This window comes from Melozone crissalis, unplaced genomic scaffold (assembly GCF_028551555.1).
Source record: "Melozone crissalis strain CALT ecotype California unplaced genomic scaffold, PUWL_Pcris_2 ptg000045l_1, whole genome shotgun sequence".
In the NCBI taxonomy this organism is placed as follows: domain Eukaryota; kingdom Metazoa; phylum Chordata; class Aves; order Passeriformes; family Passerellidae; genus Melozone; species Melozone crissalis.
This window is the reverse complement of record NW_026535823.1, coordinates 9,275,471-9,289,009: the sequence shown is the minus strand read 5'-3', so window position 1 is coordinate 9,289,009 and position 13,539 is coordinate 9,275,471. Positions and strand designations below refer to the sequence as shown.

At 41.4% G+C, this 13,539-nt stretch overlaps 1 protein-coding gene across 1 annotated transcript in view; it reads right to left on the bottom strand.

Moving 5' to 3' along the window:
- Positions 1–2,181: 2,181 nt before the first annotated feature.
- TRMT1L (tRNA methyltransferase 1 like) overlaps positions 2,182–13,539 on the bottom strand; it is a 14,201-nt gene continuing 2,843 nt past the window's right edge. The window contains exons 3-16 of the mRNA XM_054286122.1: positions 12,688–12,750; positions 11,773–11,886; positions 10,868–10,932; positions 10,396–10,525; positions 8,825–8,948; positions 8,328–8,407; positions 7,823–8,069; positions 6,949–7,161; positions 5,973–6,163; positions 5,040–5,118; positions 4,186–4,352; positions 3,928–3,987; positions 3,457–3,583; positions 2,182–3,346 (exon numbers count right to left, since the gene is read on the bottom strand). Coding sequence (XP_054142097.1) covers positions 3,031–3,346; positions 3,457–3,583; positions 3,928–3,987; positions 4,186–4,352; positions 5,040–5,118; positions 5,973–6,163; positions 6,949–7,161; positions 7,823–8,069; positions 8,328–8,407; positions 8,825–8,948; positions 10,396–10,525; positions 10,868–10,932; positions 11,773–11,886; positions 12,688–12,750 — 1,976 coding nt within the window. The 3' untranslated portion in view covers positions 2,182–3,030. The remainder of the gene's footprint in view (positions 3,347–3,456; positions 3,584–3,927; positions 3,988–4,185; positions 4,353–5,039; positions 5,119–5,972; positions 6,164–6,948; positions 7,162–7,822; positions 8,070–8,327; positions 8,408–8,824; positions 8,949–10,395; positions 10,526–10,867; positions 10,933–11,772; positions 11,887–12,687; positions 12,751–13,539) is intronic.

The window sequence follows — 13,539 nt, the reverse complement described above, 5'->3', positions numbered from 1 at the left end:
AGAGCACAGAGGGGCAGCTATTAGGAACCCGTTTTTGCTGACTTTGTGAAGCGTTGCTGTATAGACTGTAGTGCATGTCCACGGAATATAACGGGGGGTGGGGGAGTGGCTGTGCTAAATGCTTTAAAGTTACTGGGGAGAACTTCTAGATTAGTGCCAGCATCCCTCCTGGGGGAGCTGAGGGGAGGGACAGTCCCTTAAGCAAGAGAGGTGTTGTGAAGCTGAGCAGTCTGTCTAGGAGCTGTCACTTTGTCTCCAGTTCTTTTGAAAAGCGTGAGAGAATGTGAAGCTTTTATTTTCATGTTGTAGTGAATTTCCTGAATATTTATGTTCTTTAAATATTATATATATAATGTAGTTGTTTGATTAAACCATTGATTGCACTGTGACTCTTTAGTGCTATAAACTATTTTATTTTCCAAATGCCATTATTCTTCCCCTTTTAAAGCCATGTTCTTTTGTAAGTACATAAAGTGTGTTACGTACGGGTAAGCCCAATATCCAACTAAAGTATCTCCTATCCAACTAAAGTCCCACTGAAATGCTCAAATTGACAATAAAAGCAAAAATGTTATCAACAACCTGTTGGGAATTGCAGTGCTGCTTCCTCTTCTGGTTGATGAAGGACTCCCTTTGGGCAGTGTTTTTGTTCATGCTGCCAATGCCTGGGGCTGTGCAGGTGCAGCTCAGCCCCACCAGTGGTGGCTGTTACAGTCCCTTGAGAGCAGCTCAGCTCCTGAGCCTTGAGTGACAAAAAGGGGCACACAGAAGCTGTCAGCTCTTCCACTGACCTGTCACAGGTGCTGCTGTTCCAACCAGACTCTGCAGCCTGAGGAAGGGGATGAAGGATTTTCACAGCACTCTGGTTAAGCCCAGCAACTTTGGGTGCATTTAACTATTGGACACCTTTAGTCAAGAGCAGCACAGAGCAACTGTAATGAACCCCTTCAGCTGAGGTGCATTGTTTAGAGAGATCAGGTTTTGTTCCTTTCCTTGTTTTCTCTCTACGTTCACCACAACTTTTAACCAGAGGATGCACCTTGAGTTAAGAGGCAATGCTTGAGTATGCCCAGTGTGGGGTTTCTTGAGATGTACTGAATATGATCATCTCTGACTGAAGAAATCCTGCTGCTCTCTGGGCCACCATTGGTTACCCAAATTGCCTCTGAACAGCTTCAACTCCCAGAAAGCTTCCTGGCCATGTGGATCTGTGCAAGGAAGAACAAAGTGTCCCAAGCTCCAGGCTCAAACCTGCAGTAATGTTCTGTCAGCTGATGATGGCAGGGCTGACCCTACCTGGTCCACAGCAGAGACAACTGCTGGATAGGAAAAGAATTCCCAGAGGCCTGAGTTACAAACACCCCTTCAGCTGGACCCTGACAGATTACAACAGCTTCTGCCTGTCTGGCAGAGGAAAAGAGCCCAGATTGTACAGACAAGTCTTGAGTTTCACTTTTTCTGCCCTTCCAAACACATGGGAATAGTTGCATTAGCTTGGAAAAGGTATTCAATACTTTGGCTCCTTAAAAGGAGCTGCAAGAGTAATCAAAAGTATTTCCCATAAGGGCCTTCAGTTAAACTTTCTTTTTAGCCTAATTTACTGTAATCAGAACAATCCTTTGCCCCAGGTAACTGACTTTAGGACTGCTTTTATCCTCCTAACACTGAAGTGTGTTACCTGCAAGCCATGTGTGCCAACACTATCCACTTAAAAACCCGAAAGTGGGAACGTGAAATTCTCCTTCCACTTAGCTTTCAATGTGCTCCCCAGTGATCCTTGGAAAAGAACTGTAAGCACTGCATTTTTGAAGGAAACACTGCTGTATCACTGATTCAAGAACCTTTCAGTGGGTTCTTCCTTTTTGAAACTAAGAATAACTCTCCACCAAAGCAATCTGGAATTGAAGAGAGTAGAAGAGGCAGCAACTTCTGCCTGGCCTGAGAGAGCATAGGATGTTTTGCATCATCAGGAGTGTATTAGTCCTATTACTTCTATTGTAAAGTTTCAGAGATGGATAAGGATAATAACTCTTCATATTCTGCTCTTAGATAAACCTAACACTGGGGGACAGAGTGAACAGCAAACTTGGGAGAAATGGCAACCACTGCTGACAGCTGTTCAAGTGGAATACACAGAGATAACAAAACTGAGTGTGGGGCAAAGAAAGGACAAAGGCAAGCTCGTTTGGCTGGAATGCTGCCATGTATTTAAGGAAACCAGAACTGCCAACACTTGGCAGCTTTGCTCCTTCACAGAAGAGATCTTAGCTCAGAGTTACTATTGACAACGCACCACAAACTTCACCTGAAGGTCCAGTGTGGTCCCTTGTCCCTGTACCTTTCTGCAGCACACAACCACTGTAAGCTCTGAGCAGACAACTACCTAGAGTGACTACACAATTCACTACGATTTGGGTACAAACTGAAGTTCACTAGCAGCCGTGTCACCGCTCCTTCCTGTTCTCCTGGGATCAGCTCCTGCCTGGAGGCAGAACCCTGGAAACAGACCTGAATGCAGAGTTACATGTGCAACCTGGAGCTACAGCTGCACCCAGGCAGGACTGCCTGGCTTTAACTCAGAGGGCATTTTATCCTGTGCTATTTTGTTACCTTAACATGCCCTCTCTCTGGATCACAGCTGGCCAGGTTTTAGGAATGATGCATTTTAGGAACGGGCTGTTTCACAATAATATCATATTCCAAAATGCTGAACACTGTTGGCCCTGTCCCACCTCCTGGATGCTGTGCTGGCAGTAAGGCTTGCACAGACTGGGAAGCAGCCTCCATGCCTCAGTGTGAAAAGGAGGTGAGCATAAAAGCAGGTAACTCCACAGCCTTCCCACAGTGCTGGTTCTGTGACCACAGCCTGCTGGGATCAGGGCTAAGTTCTGTTACCTAAGTCTAAACTGTCCCTTCCAAGTACAACAGGCAGCTCAAAACGGTCAAACTCCAGCTTGGGAGGAAGGAGTGGTTTACTGGAACAGGGTGTGCTGGAAGTCTGTAACATCCTGATGAACAAACCCATCTGCATTATTCAGCAGCACAGTGAGTGGGGTAGGACTCTGTGACCACAGCAGCGGCAACCCCGGATTTATCATCTTCTGCCAACTCAGCCTCCTCCACCTTGATCACTGCAGCAGCTGGAACCTCTTCTCCCACCTGGATCTCTCCAGGGAGATGCACAGGGCCCTCTGCCTGTGCCCCCACGTAGGTGGGAGTGCTGTACTTCATGAGAACAGTCTTGAACTGCGCCAGGGGCGCATTGGTGCGCACTCCCATGGGGTCGAAGTGGGTTCGGCTCACGCGGTATCCGGCCTCCGACAGATAGTTCAGGAACTTATTTAACCTGGGAAGAACCAAAGCCCTGCATTTAGAACAGATGTGGTGCTGCCAGGGCTGACTCAGAACAAGCTGTGTGTCAGTGTCAGACCGGGCTGAGGGTGACGCCACACTTACTTTGGCATGTTCATGCCCTTGATGCTGTGCCGGTGGATGTTGTAGTAGAACGGGGGGTGCTCGGCGCTGTGCTCGGCCCGCTGCCGCTTCGCCGTGCCCCGCAGCACCTCCTCGCTTTTCCTCTTGCCTGCTCCACAACAGGGCCACAGAAACCACTCAGCACTCATAAAAACACCAGCAAAGCCTCACACAGCACACACAAAAACAAAGCCACGCAGCAACTTCAGCTGTGTGGCTGCTTTTCTAAGCTGGTGTTTGCAGAGGTAAAATCGGGCCTGAATTTAATCAACAGGCCATTTTCAGTAGTAACAAGTAAATTCAAGTGGCCTTCATAGAGTATTTGGCACTCTGCTTTTACCAATAAATATGATTTTAGATAATGCTAAAATCAAATCAGTACTGGGTGGGAAAAAAATCCAGAGTGCAATACTGTTAAATATAAAAAAAGCTACACCAAAATGCTCCACTTACCATGTACTAAGTAGGATTCTGAAGAAGTATTTGGTGTTCTAATATATACACCACACTCTTCTAGAATACAATTAGAAGACAAAATTAATTATACTGTAAAGTGGCAAAATGCTTTAATTACACAGAATGAAATAATTCAATTATTCAATAATGCATTCAACTCTATGGATTCACTGCTGTTAAGTAACTTATCAGAGATCAGCATCTCTAAAAATCACCACAACCAGTCCTCTGTGAACAGGCTGCCCCTCTTCTTACCTTGTTTGTTCTCGTCACCAGGACTGTGGGTAGAAAAATGTTTGGGAGTTGTGCACTCTGCTTCAGAAACTAATGTCTTCAGAAGTGGCTGAGCTTCATCCAAGCCATACTGCACAGCCTCCAGGAGCATCCTCCTGAGGAATCCAGTGTTAAAGAGAGCTCCTGACCTATGAGACATGAGAGAAATCAAAAGTTAAGGCTTCTTAATGGAAGCTGCTCCAAAATTCTCTTGCCCAAATTGATCAGCAACTATGTAACACTGCATTACATTTTTTTGCAATGACAACAACACTGGTCTTGTTTAAAAACATAATTTAAAAATCAAGATCTCAAGAACAGTCATTTTATTTCTGCCCTAAGATGTAGAGAAAGTTATTCAACTCCCACAAAAAGGTACTGTCAATTGCAAACCATTTTAATACTGATCTGAAATGGCTAAAATACTTAAAAAGATTTATTCTTGTTTCTATAAATATGAATTAAGAAGCAATGTAGTATTTATTACCATCAGCACACGTAATGATTTATTTAATAAATTCTCCACAAGTTTAGAGTAACAGGAGTTACTTTTGGCAAACAGAGGAACACAGAGGCAAGTTCTCTTGTGCAGGACATATTCCATAAGTGCACTGAATATGAAATTTAAAATGTGTTACTATTTATTAACTGGTTTGAACAAAAGGAAAAACTGAACACCCTGCTCAATTCAAATCTACACTGTTTCCTGAGCTCCTGCTGATTGCTGTACCTCCTTTTGTAGTGCTAAAATAAAAAATGTTATGGTATGAACAGCTGAGCTTCAGAGCTCCTGGACCAGAGTGGCTCTCCAAATGTGTCCTGTGATGTGAACTTACCAGAGAGGACCAAGAAGCACTGCTGTCTTCCCAGGCATGCTGCCATGGCAGTCACAGGGCAGCTGCTGGTAAGGGTTTTCTGCAGCACAAAAACAGCATGTAAATTGTTAGGCAACAGCCAGCCATGCCTGTGTTACTGCACAGACACACAGATGCAGTGGGAGCTCATTTCAGTGAGGTATTTGGAAAGGCAACAGCACAAGTGTGACACTATTTTCACTTCTGCCAAGCAGCTCATGGTGGGATTTAGTGATTGATGATTTGACTGGTAATCAGTGTTAAAACAGGAGTGCAATTTTTGTCTCCTGTCTTTGTTAACCTGTATGTGGGGACAGCCCATTAACAACAGCAGGGGAAAACCAGACTGCTCAGTCCACTGCATTTTAAGGAACTGAAATGCAGCAGAGAAGAATCTGACACCAAAAGCTATCCAGTTGCTGCCATCTGAAGGAACCCAATAGTATCAAAGGCTCTCCCTATCCTAGGGCTTTTCCTGAACTGCAGATCCATGGACATACCAGGCATCCTAGCAGCTCCAGCAGCTAGACCAGGCTGGGAGGATGTCCTGTGTAGAAACAAATCTCAGGATGGTTTGGGTTGGAAGGGACCTTAAAGCCCATCCAGTGCCACCCCCTGCCAGGGCAGGGACACCTTCCACTATCCCAGGCTGCTCCAAGCCCTGTCCAACCCAGCCTTGGACACCTCCAAGGATCCAGGGGCAGCCACAACCTGAGCAATTTGTGCCACAAATCCAGTCCATTTACAGGAAAATCCATCCAGACAACTGATCCAGCCCATGGCCACGAAGCACAGTGCCCTCTCCACCTCACACATACCACTCATTGTTACATACAAGGGAATTGCTACTAATGGGATGTAAATATAAACAAGGCACAGAACAGATAAACAATCAACAAAAGAAAAGCCATTTACCTTCCACCATATTGCCCTCTTTCTGGAAAACCCTCTCTTCACACCACTGGCAGTGGATGAGGTATCGAACCTTCTTTGCTGAATCATCCGCAGGGGTTGGGCCCCGTAAAACTCTGACCACCACCAGAACAAAGTGTTCCAGAGCTACTGCCAGCAGCACTTCAATGCCCTTGTTACAGCGAGCTGCAGCCCTGGGGGGACAAACACACACAAAGCCCAAATTGTGCTGAATTCTGCAGGCAAACACTGCCATGGACACCTGAACCTGCTTCTTGAGCTCGTTCCCTTCCTAGAGAGGGGCACTGAAGAGTTGAGAGCAGGAGGAAATGTTCTTTCTCAAGTGCCTCATTTTGTGGCCTTCCTGGCAGGCCAAGCAAATCTAATTTTACTTCTTTTTATCACAGCTAGAAATAGTGGTCTGCCACCTGCATCATCACATGAGCAGGGAGAGCACAAGGGAAATCTAAACATGTTCAGCTCAGCATTTGTGCTCTGGCATTTTCAAAGCCTCTAATATTTAACTTCCTCCTCATCTTTCCCGAGAAGTTGTCCCATCCTCTTGCCTGCACCTTTTTTCTCTAATTAGGTTTTAAGTCTTAATTTAACAGACTGAGTTTAGTTAGGGTATCTATATGCAAATAACTGATTTCACAAGTTAGTAATCACATCCATCTTTTTAACCTCAAGTATGAGGGTCTGCAGTGAACACCAGATTCCTCCGAAACAAGTCTAACTGAAAGGCTTGGTTAGAAGCCATTCAAGCAATTTATTTTGTATTTAGGAAATCCTATGGAGCTCTAAAATGGCAACACTGATAGAGAAATATAAAAGTTTGCAAGTCTGGATATATTTTTCTTTACATTACCATCCCACCCCCCCCCACCCTACTGATGCATTTTTGCCTTGCCCAGTCACAAATTATTTTTAATAATTACCCAATAATTTTTTCCCCTAAATGGAAATGGTTTAGCAGTACCTGGTGACAGCAGCAATCACAGCCCTGGCTGCCAGCTCCTTGTAGTACTCTGTTCTGACAATATTGCAGCCATAGTGGCGCAGGGCCACGTGCTGAGCCTTGGCATAGAGGGAGCTGATGTCTGTGGATGTCAGTGACACAATCCCAAGGTTCCTCACGTTTCTAAAGGCAGAGTCCAAGTAATTCACAGAAGTTCCAAAGGGGTCCAAATGGCTGAAAAGAAAGGATGTACCACTGAGTGTCTATAAATGCTGCAGAGTCTAGCTTTACACTGAGGAAAACACTGTTTTATAGCCTTCACCTATGATCACATTTGAAACAGAAAGAAGGAACGGGACTAAAACTTCCAGCAATGCTTAGATCTGAATGTTAGTCATTAATAACACAAAAAAATCCCACTACTTATTTTGATATCTGTTTGAATGCATGCATCTATATACCCAACCTGGAAGAATGAGCCTGCTTTAATTCAAAGTTAATATGCTGCAAAATAGATAAAAACAGGAGATGCAACAAACAGCATTTTAAACTAAAAACAAGTTTAAAAAAAAAGACCAAAACTAATTTGGCATTTCCCTTCAGCAAACAGACAATGAAGTTATTAAAAAAAAACAACCCAGCCTGGGTTAAAATTTTCATGTATATTTGTAACCCATTCTGAATGTCATAAAAACTAATATTTTTTCCAGTACTTTCTAAAACATTCAAGATAAAAGTTCTGTCCCCACATCATTTCTGGGACAAAATTACGTTTCAAGTGACTGCTGGTTGATTCTTTTATCATGCCAATTTCTCCAAATAATCACATACTGGCAAGTGGGGTGGGGTATGTCATTACCAAACCAGAAAATTGACAGAAACATTCAACACTTACATAAAATCAAATGATCTCAAATGCATGACAACATTGGCATCCATTTTTGTCACCTCAATGGTGTCACTATTTTCTTCTCCATTTCCCACAGTTTCACCATTGTCTTCTTCCCTACTGTTCAGTTTCACCTTCATTTTGTTTAAATGACAATTTTCCTTAATCATTGTCACAGAATTTTCATTACAATCATTAATTGTAACTTTCACAGAACTTCTGAGGTGCTTTGCCCACTGCAACCCCATGATTCCTGTGGAAAAACAGAATTTAGGGACAATAAGACAACTGATTTTAAGACCACTGAACTTAAATATTATTTACAGCCTTTTTAAAAGCCTTAATAGAGCTTTTGACAGCTGTCTTTTTGCATGGAAGCTCAGGACTATCTGCCTAAGGAAGAGAATTATTATATATCTCACATTATTTTTGGGTATGTGATGTCAGCTATGAATTTCTGCTGCTTCCTCCTATTGGATATTAACCAAAATATTAAAGAAATGGACTTTACCAGTGGCACCAAAAGCATCCAAACATTCAATGGGTTTGCGCTCCCCAGCAAGCACGGCCAGAGCACAGAATATCAACTGCCTGGAAGACAAAAATGGCCACAGTCTGTAAACTGTGGGAACAGTTTTATTTCCTTCTTCTTATTTATCTCCCTTTAACCTAACAGTGGGATATTTAAGCTAAACTCCACTTTTTACAGGGAAGAACTGTAAATAAAAACCTCAGCTATGCTGAAAAGTTGAATTCTACAGCACAGTATTATTAAAGTAAGATCTACTAATTACAGGAAAATACTTAACTCCAAGAATGACACTATTTCACATATAGTGGTTTTGGGTATAAATATTATTTGTCAAGACGTGTTTTCTGATGAGAAATTCCTTTCTCCTGCCCTCTGAACAGAAGTTTTGCAAAACTTCTGCTGCTTTTCAAAACACAGATTTTTCACTACAAACTCCCCACCCCTCTGATGCATATTCCCACTCCCTGCTCTCTCACCTGTTGAGTTTCATTTTAGGATTAAAATAGGAATCTGTTTTCTGGGGCGTGGAGTGGTTGGGAAGAACCTGCACATCTGTGGCTGACTCCTTCACCACTTTGTAAGATGACTTGGGAGCACGAACTGGAACAAGGAATTGAGGCAGAAGGAAAGAATTGGTGAGAACTGAAATGAATATTAACACAGTTGGTAAATTACACTAAAAAACTGCTCCCATAAAGCAAGAAGTCTGGGTTATGCTGCAATCCAACCAGCACATGGACCAGTTTACAAGGATGAGGGGAGAAGCAGGAAACAATTGATCTTCTAATCTTAAAAGTGGCAAATAAAGATCATGCTCTACCACAATTTTCTTCTCATAAAACATCAGATTTGTTTCTCAGCTGGGCTCTTATGTATCCACTCCAGTTTAAGGAAGCCAGCCCCTGAGCCTGATACATAGCACATTGGCTTTGCATGTTTAAACATAATACATTGATAATTAATTAAAACTCTGTTAACAAAGTCCTGAATGTGTCTCAATGAACTGCAAAAATCCTTGATCTGTTTTAAGTTATTGAACAGCCACACAAAATGTGCATAAACTGTACAGGCACATGGACAGTTCCAGCACCAGAGCTCTGTGCAGACAGCCTGTGGCAAAACAAGCTTTCAGATCTGACAACTGTAAACACAGGCTGCCATTCCTCTGAGCAATTCATCCACAGTCTAAAATGTACCTAGGAACAAGCATGAAAAATTTGTACCAACTGGATACCTTCCAGTGCTCACCCTGACTCTCTCAGGGTTTTCAAATACACTCATGGTGTATCTGCTCCACCTTCAGGGGCCCCAAGAGCTGCCCAGTGCCTACAGATCACAAAACCCCTGGATTTCTCCTCCCTCTGTGAGGAAAAACTACCTCATGCATTTTGTTAAAAACGCTAAATGGGCCATTCTTTACTCACAGCTCTGAAGGAAAGCACACAGAGATCAATGTATTTCACAGCACAAAATCTATAAAGACATGGAATGTAGTACTACCATTGCTTTTCAGACATCCCAACTGATGCCCAGGCATCAAACTACTGGCATTCTAATGATTTAAAATGTCTTTAACCTAGTTTATGCAAGTTCAGAAACCAAAGTCTCATTCTGGACCAAGTCAGGTAGGACTGCAATTTACCAAAGAACTACTGACACCTCTATCATGACTTTCTGAGAACTGAAAAAACATCACCTTCTTTTGGGAACCCAGGCTGGTTCAGTCTGGATAAAAAGGTAGGAAATTTTCATTGCAGAAAGATTTACTCTAGACTTTTTTTTTCTGTGGATGCCATGTCCCTCACTCTTTTGGAGACACAGAAGCTGGTCCTTACAACATTAAGGGTGAGGGGAGTACTAGTTATCTCAATAAGAACACAGGAACTGGTCAATGCAAGACTAAATCACAAGTCTGATGAAACAAAAGTTCTGAAATATTAAGGGCAGATTTTTCACTAGAAAGGCTAACTCTGTTTCTGAATTTTTCCTGTGTAACTGCAGGTGGTATATGACAGAAGAAGACTGAATGTTTCCTGTCAGAGCTCACCTGTGCTAAACCTGGACTCAGTCTCTCCTTTATTCACGTGCCGATTGATGTGACCGATCATGTCAGTTCTCCGGACTATTGTTGCTGAGCAGATGATGCAGTGGTAATGAGCTCCCATCTTGGACAATGTCTGTAAAATAGATCCTTTCTTATAGTTCCAGAATACATAAAACATGCTTGAAGTAGAACTGAACACAGGCATATGAGAAGTCATCTGTTACCTCTAGAGCACACAAAATACCTGGAATGTACAGCCAGAGCTGAGCTAGGCAGCTGCCCCCCACAGTGAGAGAGGTACAGCCCCATGCAGCTACCCAAGGGTTCCATCACACACCCTGGACCAACAAGCTTTTGGCATCACGCAGGGGAGCAAGATGTATTTGGAGACTAAGGAGATCTCAAAAGTTCCCCTCAGTCACCCAATTCCCCCATTTTTACAGTAACAGGAATTTCTGGGATTCAGCATTTTTACCTGGTCTCCAGCAAGGTTGGGTTTTACTGGCCGACAGGATAAGTGACAGATGCACATTCTGTACCCTGAAAAACAAATGCCATCCCAGAACAGTAAATGAACAGCATGTCTGTGGCCTGCAACACATGCTCTCACTTCAGATTTCACCAGACAGCAACAAGAGAACATCACCAATTATCTGAAACATCTCCCCTCTGCATAGAGAAATTTATCAGCTAATTATACATTTTAAACTTTAAAATGCAAAGAATTTAAAGTTTATTAGATTAAGTCTCTGAGCATCTTATAAAGCTACACCAAGTCTCCAGTTCAAAAGTACCTGTAAGTCTTTCACAAAAATATTGTTACCTGGCTAAAAGACTTGTGTGAAGAATCAATCTATAAACATATGTTGAAAAGTTAAAGAAAACTGAAATGAGATACCTGATACTCCAATTGGAAAATTTATAGTTCAACTTTACCTTGCCCATCCTCTAAATAGTCACTTTATTTCCTACAAACCCATACTTGGATTTTTAAAACACACACTGCTCACTTTATTTTCCTTCCTAAACTTCTTGCAGGGATTTTAATGTATCTCACAAGCAGATCACAGAGTATATTAAAATACTAAATACTGATACTACATAAAGACTTCAAGTGTTTATTAGAACTCATGGAATCTTCATGATCCACCAAAACTGATCACCCATGTGTCTGATTATTATTAATATATAACTAAAACTTTCATTGAATTAGTTTCCATTACGCACATATTTTAAATTTTATGGTAATTTTCAAAATATGGATGTAATTCAGAGCTGGTAACAAAATGCTTAAGTCAAGAGGAATTTTGAAAGATGAAACACAGAACATACCCACAACTCCTTCTAGTATTTACTATTCAAACCCTAAGTTGCCATTACCTTCAAATTCAACAGAAACCTTCCAGTGCAAATTCTGCAAGTGACGATGGAGTTTGTGGCTATAGCAAGCTTTGAATTTCTCCTCAGGACACAATGGACAAGGCTTCCTTTCATCTGAAAATACAATTAAAAACTATGAGAAACATGAAATGCAGTTATCAATTGTGTTAGCTGAGATGCAGGCCAAGACAAAAAAGGCTGAAGGGAAAATCAACATCAGTTAAAGATGAAATTCTCAGGGAACATTCTACTTCATGCACAAACTTCAAATTTATGGGTTGCCTCTTTCTCCTCCATAGAATATAGACCAAAATCACTATAAACTTTTAAAATCATTAACTTCTACAACCTTTGGGTTTTGGTTTCTAGTATTTTTTACTCCAGTAACATGAAGAGAATAAAACTTCTGAAAAGTACTGAGGAAGAACAGAACTTTACAGGTGACATGCAAAGATTTGGTATGTTGAAAAAAAACCCACCAAACCAAAGTCCCCAACAAATCAGGAGGTTAAAACAAGATTTTGTTGTTCCAACTCCTGGATCTTTTGGATAAAGCAAGAAGATATCTATTTAAGCTGCAAAGTAAGGCAATGTACCCTATATAAAAGAACTTTAGAAAATATAAAATAATTCCTGAAAATCCTGCATGTGAGACACAAAAAGCAAAGGCAAGGCTGTGCAATGAATGTGTTGAAGCCCTTGAAGTACTAACCTAAATAAAAACTAGCTGAATGTCAACAACCTCTCAGGCAGAATTTAGGAGAAGAACAAAAGAATAAACCATAAAGCCTTTTTCCACAAAACCCCTCATCTTTAAATATCATAAATATATGTACTGTGATAAAATCTGAAGGAAACTGTAAATACCCGTAACACGAAGTTCTGTGTTCTGGGACACTGCTGTGGACAACTCACCTTCTCTCAGGTCAGCCAGTTTCTCTAGATCAGCAAGGTGTCTCTGAATTGAAATATGTTTGTCTAAAAAAAAAAACCCCAGAAATATTTAGAAATTAAGCATTCTTAGTTTAAAAATTGCTCTTAGTTTACTGCTACTTTTCTATGCAGCACATCAAATCCAGCACTGTTAGAGAATGACTGCAGGACAGACTGAAATACTTGTTTTTTGTGCTTTTACTTCCATGGCAGCACAAATGACTGCAAAAATTATCTCCAGAATAGCTCTTTAATAGGATCCATATATTTTCATATATTTCCACTTCTTTTTAATACTGACACACAAACTTTCTAAGACTGAAAGATCCTAATTTGAAAAAAAAAAAAACAGCTGAAAAGATCAAGTCACATTTCCTTTACACCTGGTTTTACTGCTCAGCATTGTTAGTGAATGCAAATCATGCACAAAAGCAGTACAAAAACATCATATGAAGTCACTGGCAAAACTAAATATCAACTGTAAGTGGACCAAATTTAAGAACAATTATTCACTGTGGAGCCAGGATATATGAAATTCTACCATTTTTTTTCTTTCCCTTAGTAAACAACTTAACCTCTAGATCTACCACCTGATTTTTCAACTTATCAGTCAGCATTTGCCAATACCAAGAAAATTAGGTTGAAATCTGCTTTATTGATTCCAGCACACACAACTTCCCAGTCCACTGTAACAGAGATTCTGTAGCAACTTTAAGCTTTACAATGTTTTTACAGGATAAATCTTCAGGTTTTCTTATGCCAGACAAAGCAACTGATGCATGCAGTCAGAATACAGAGGTGAGTTTTAAAATGTGATTTCACACACTCCCTTTC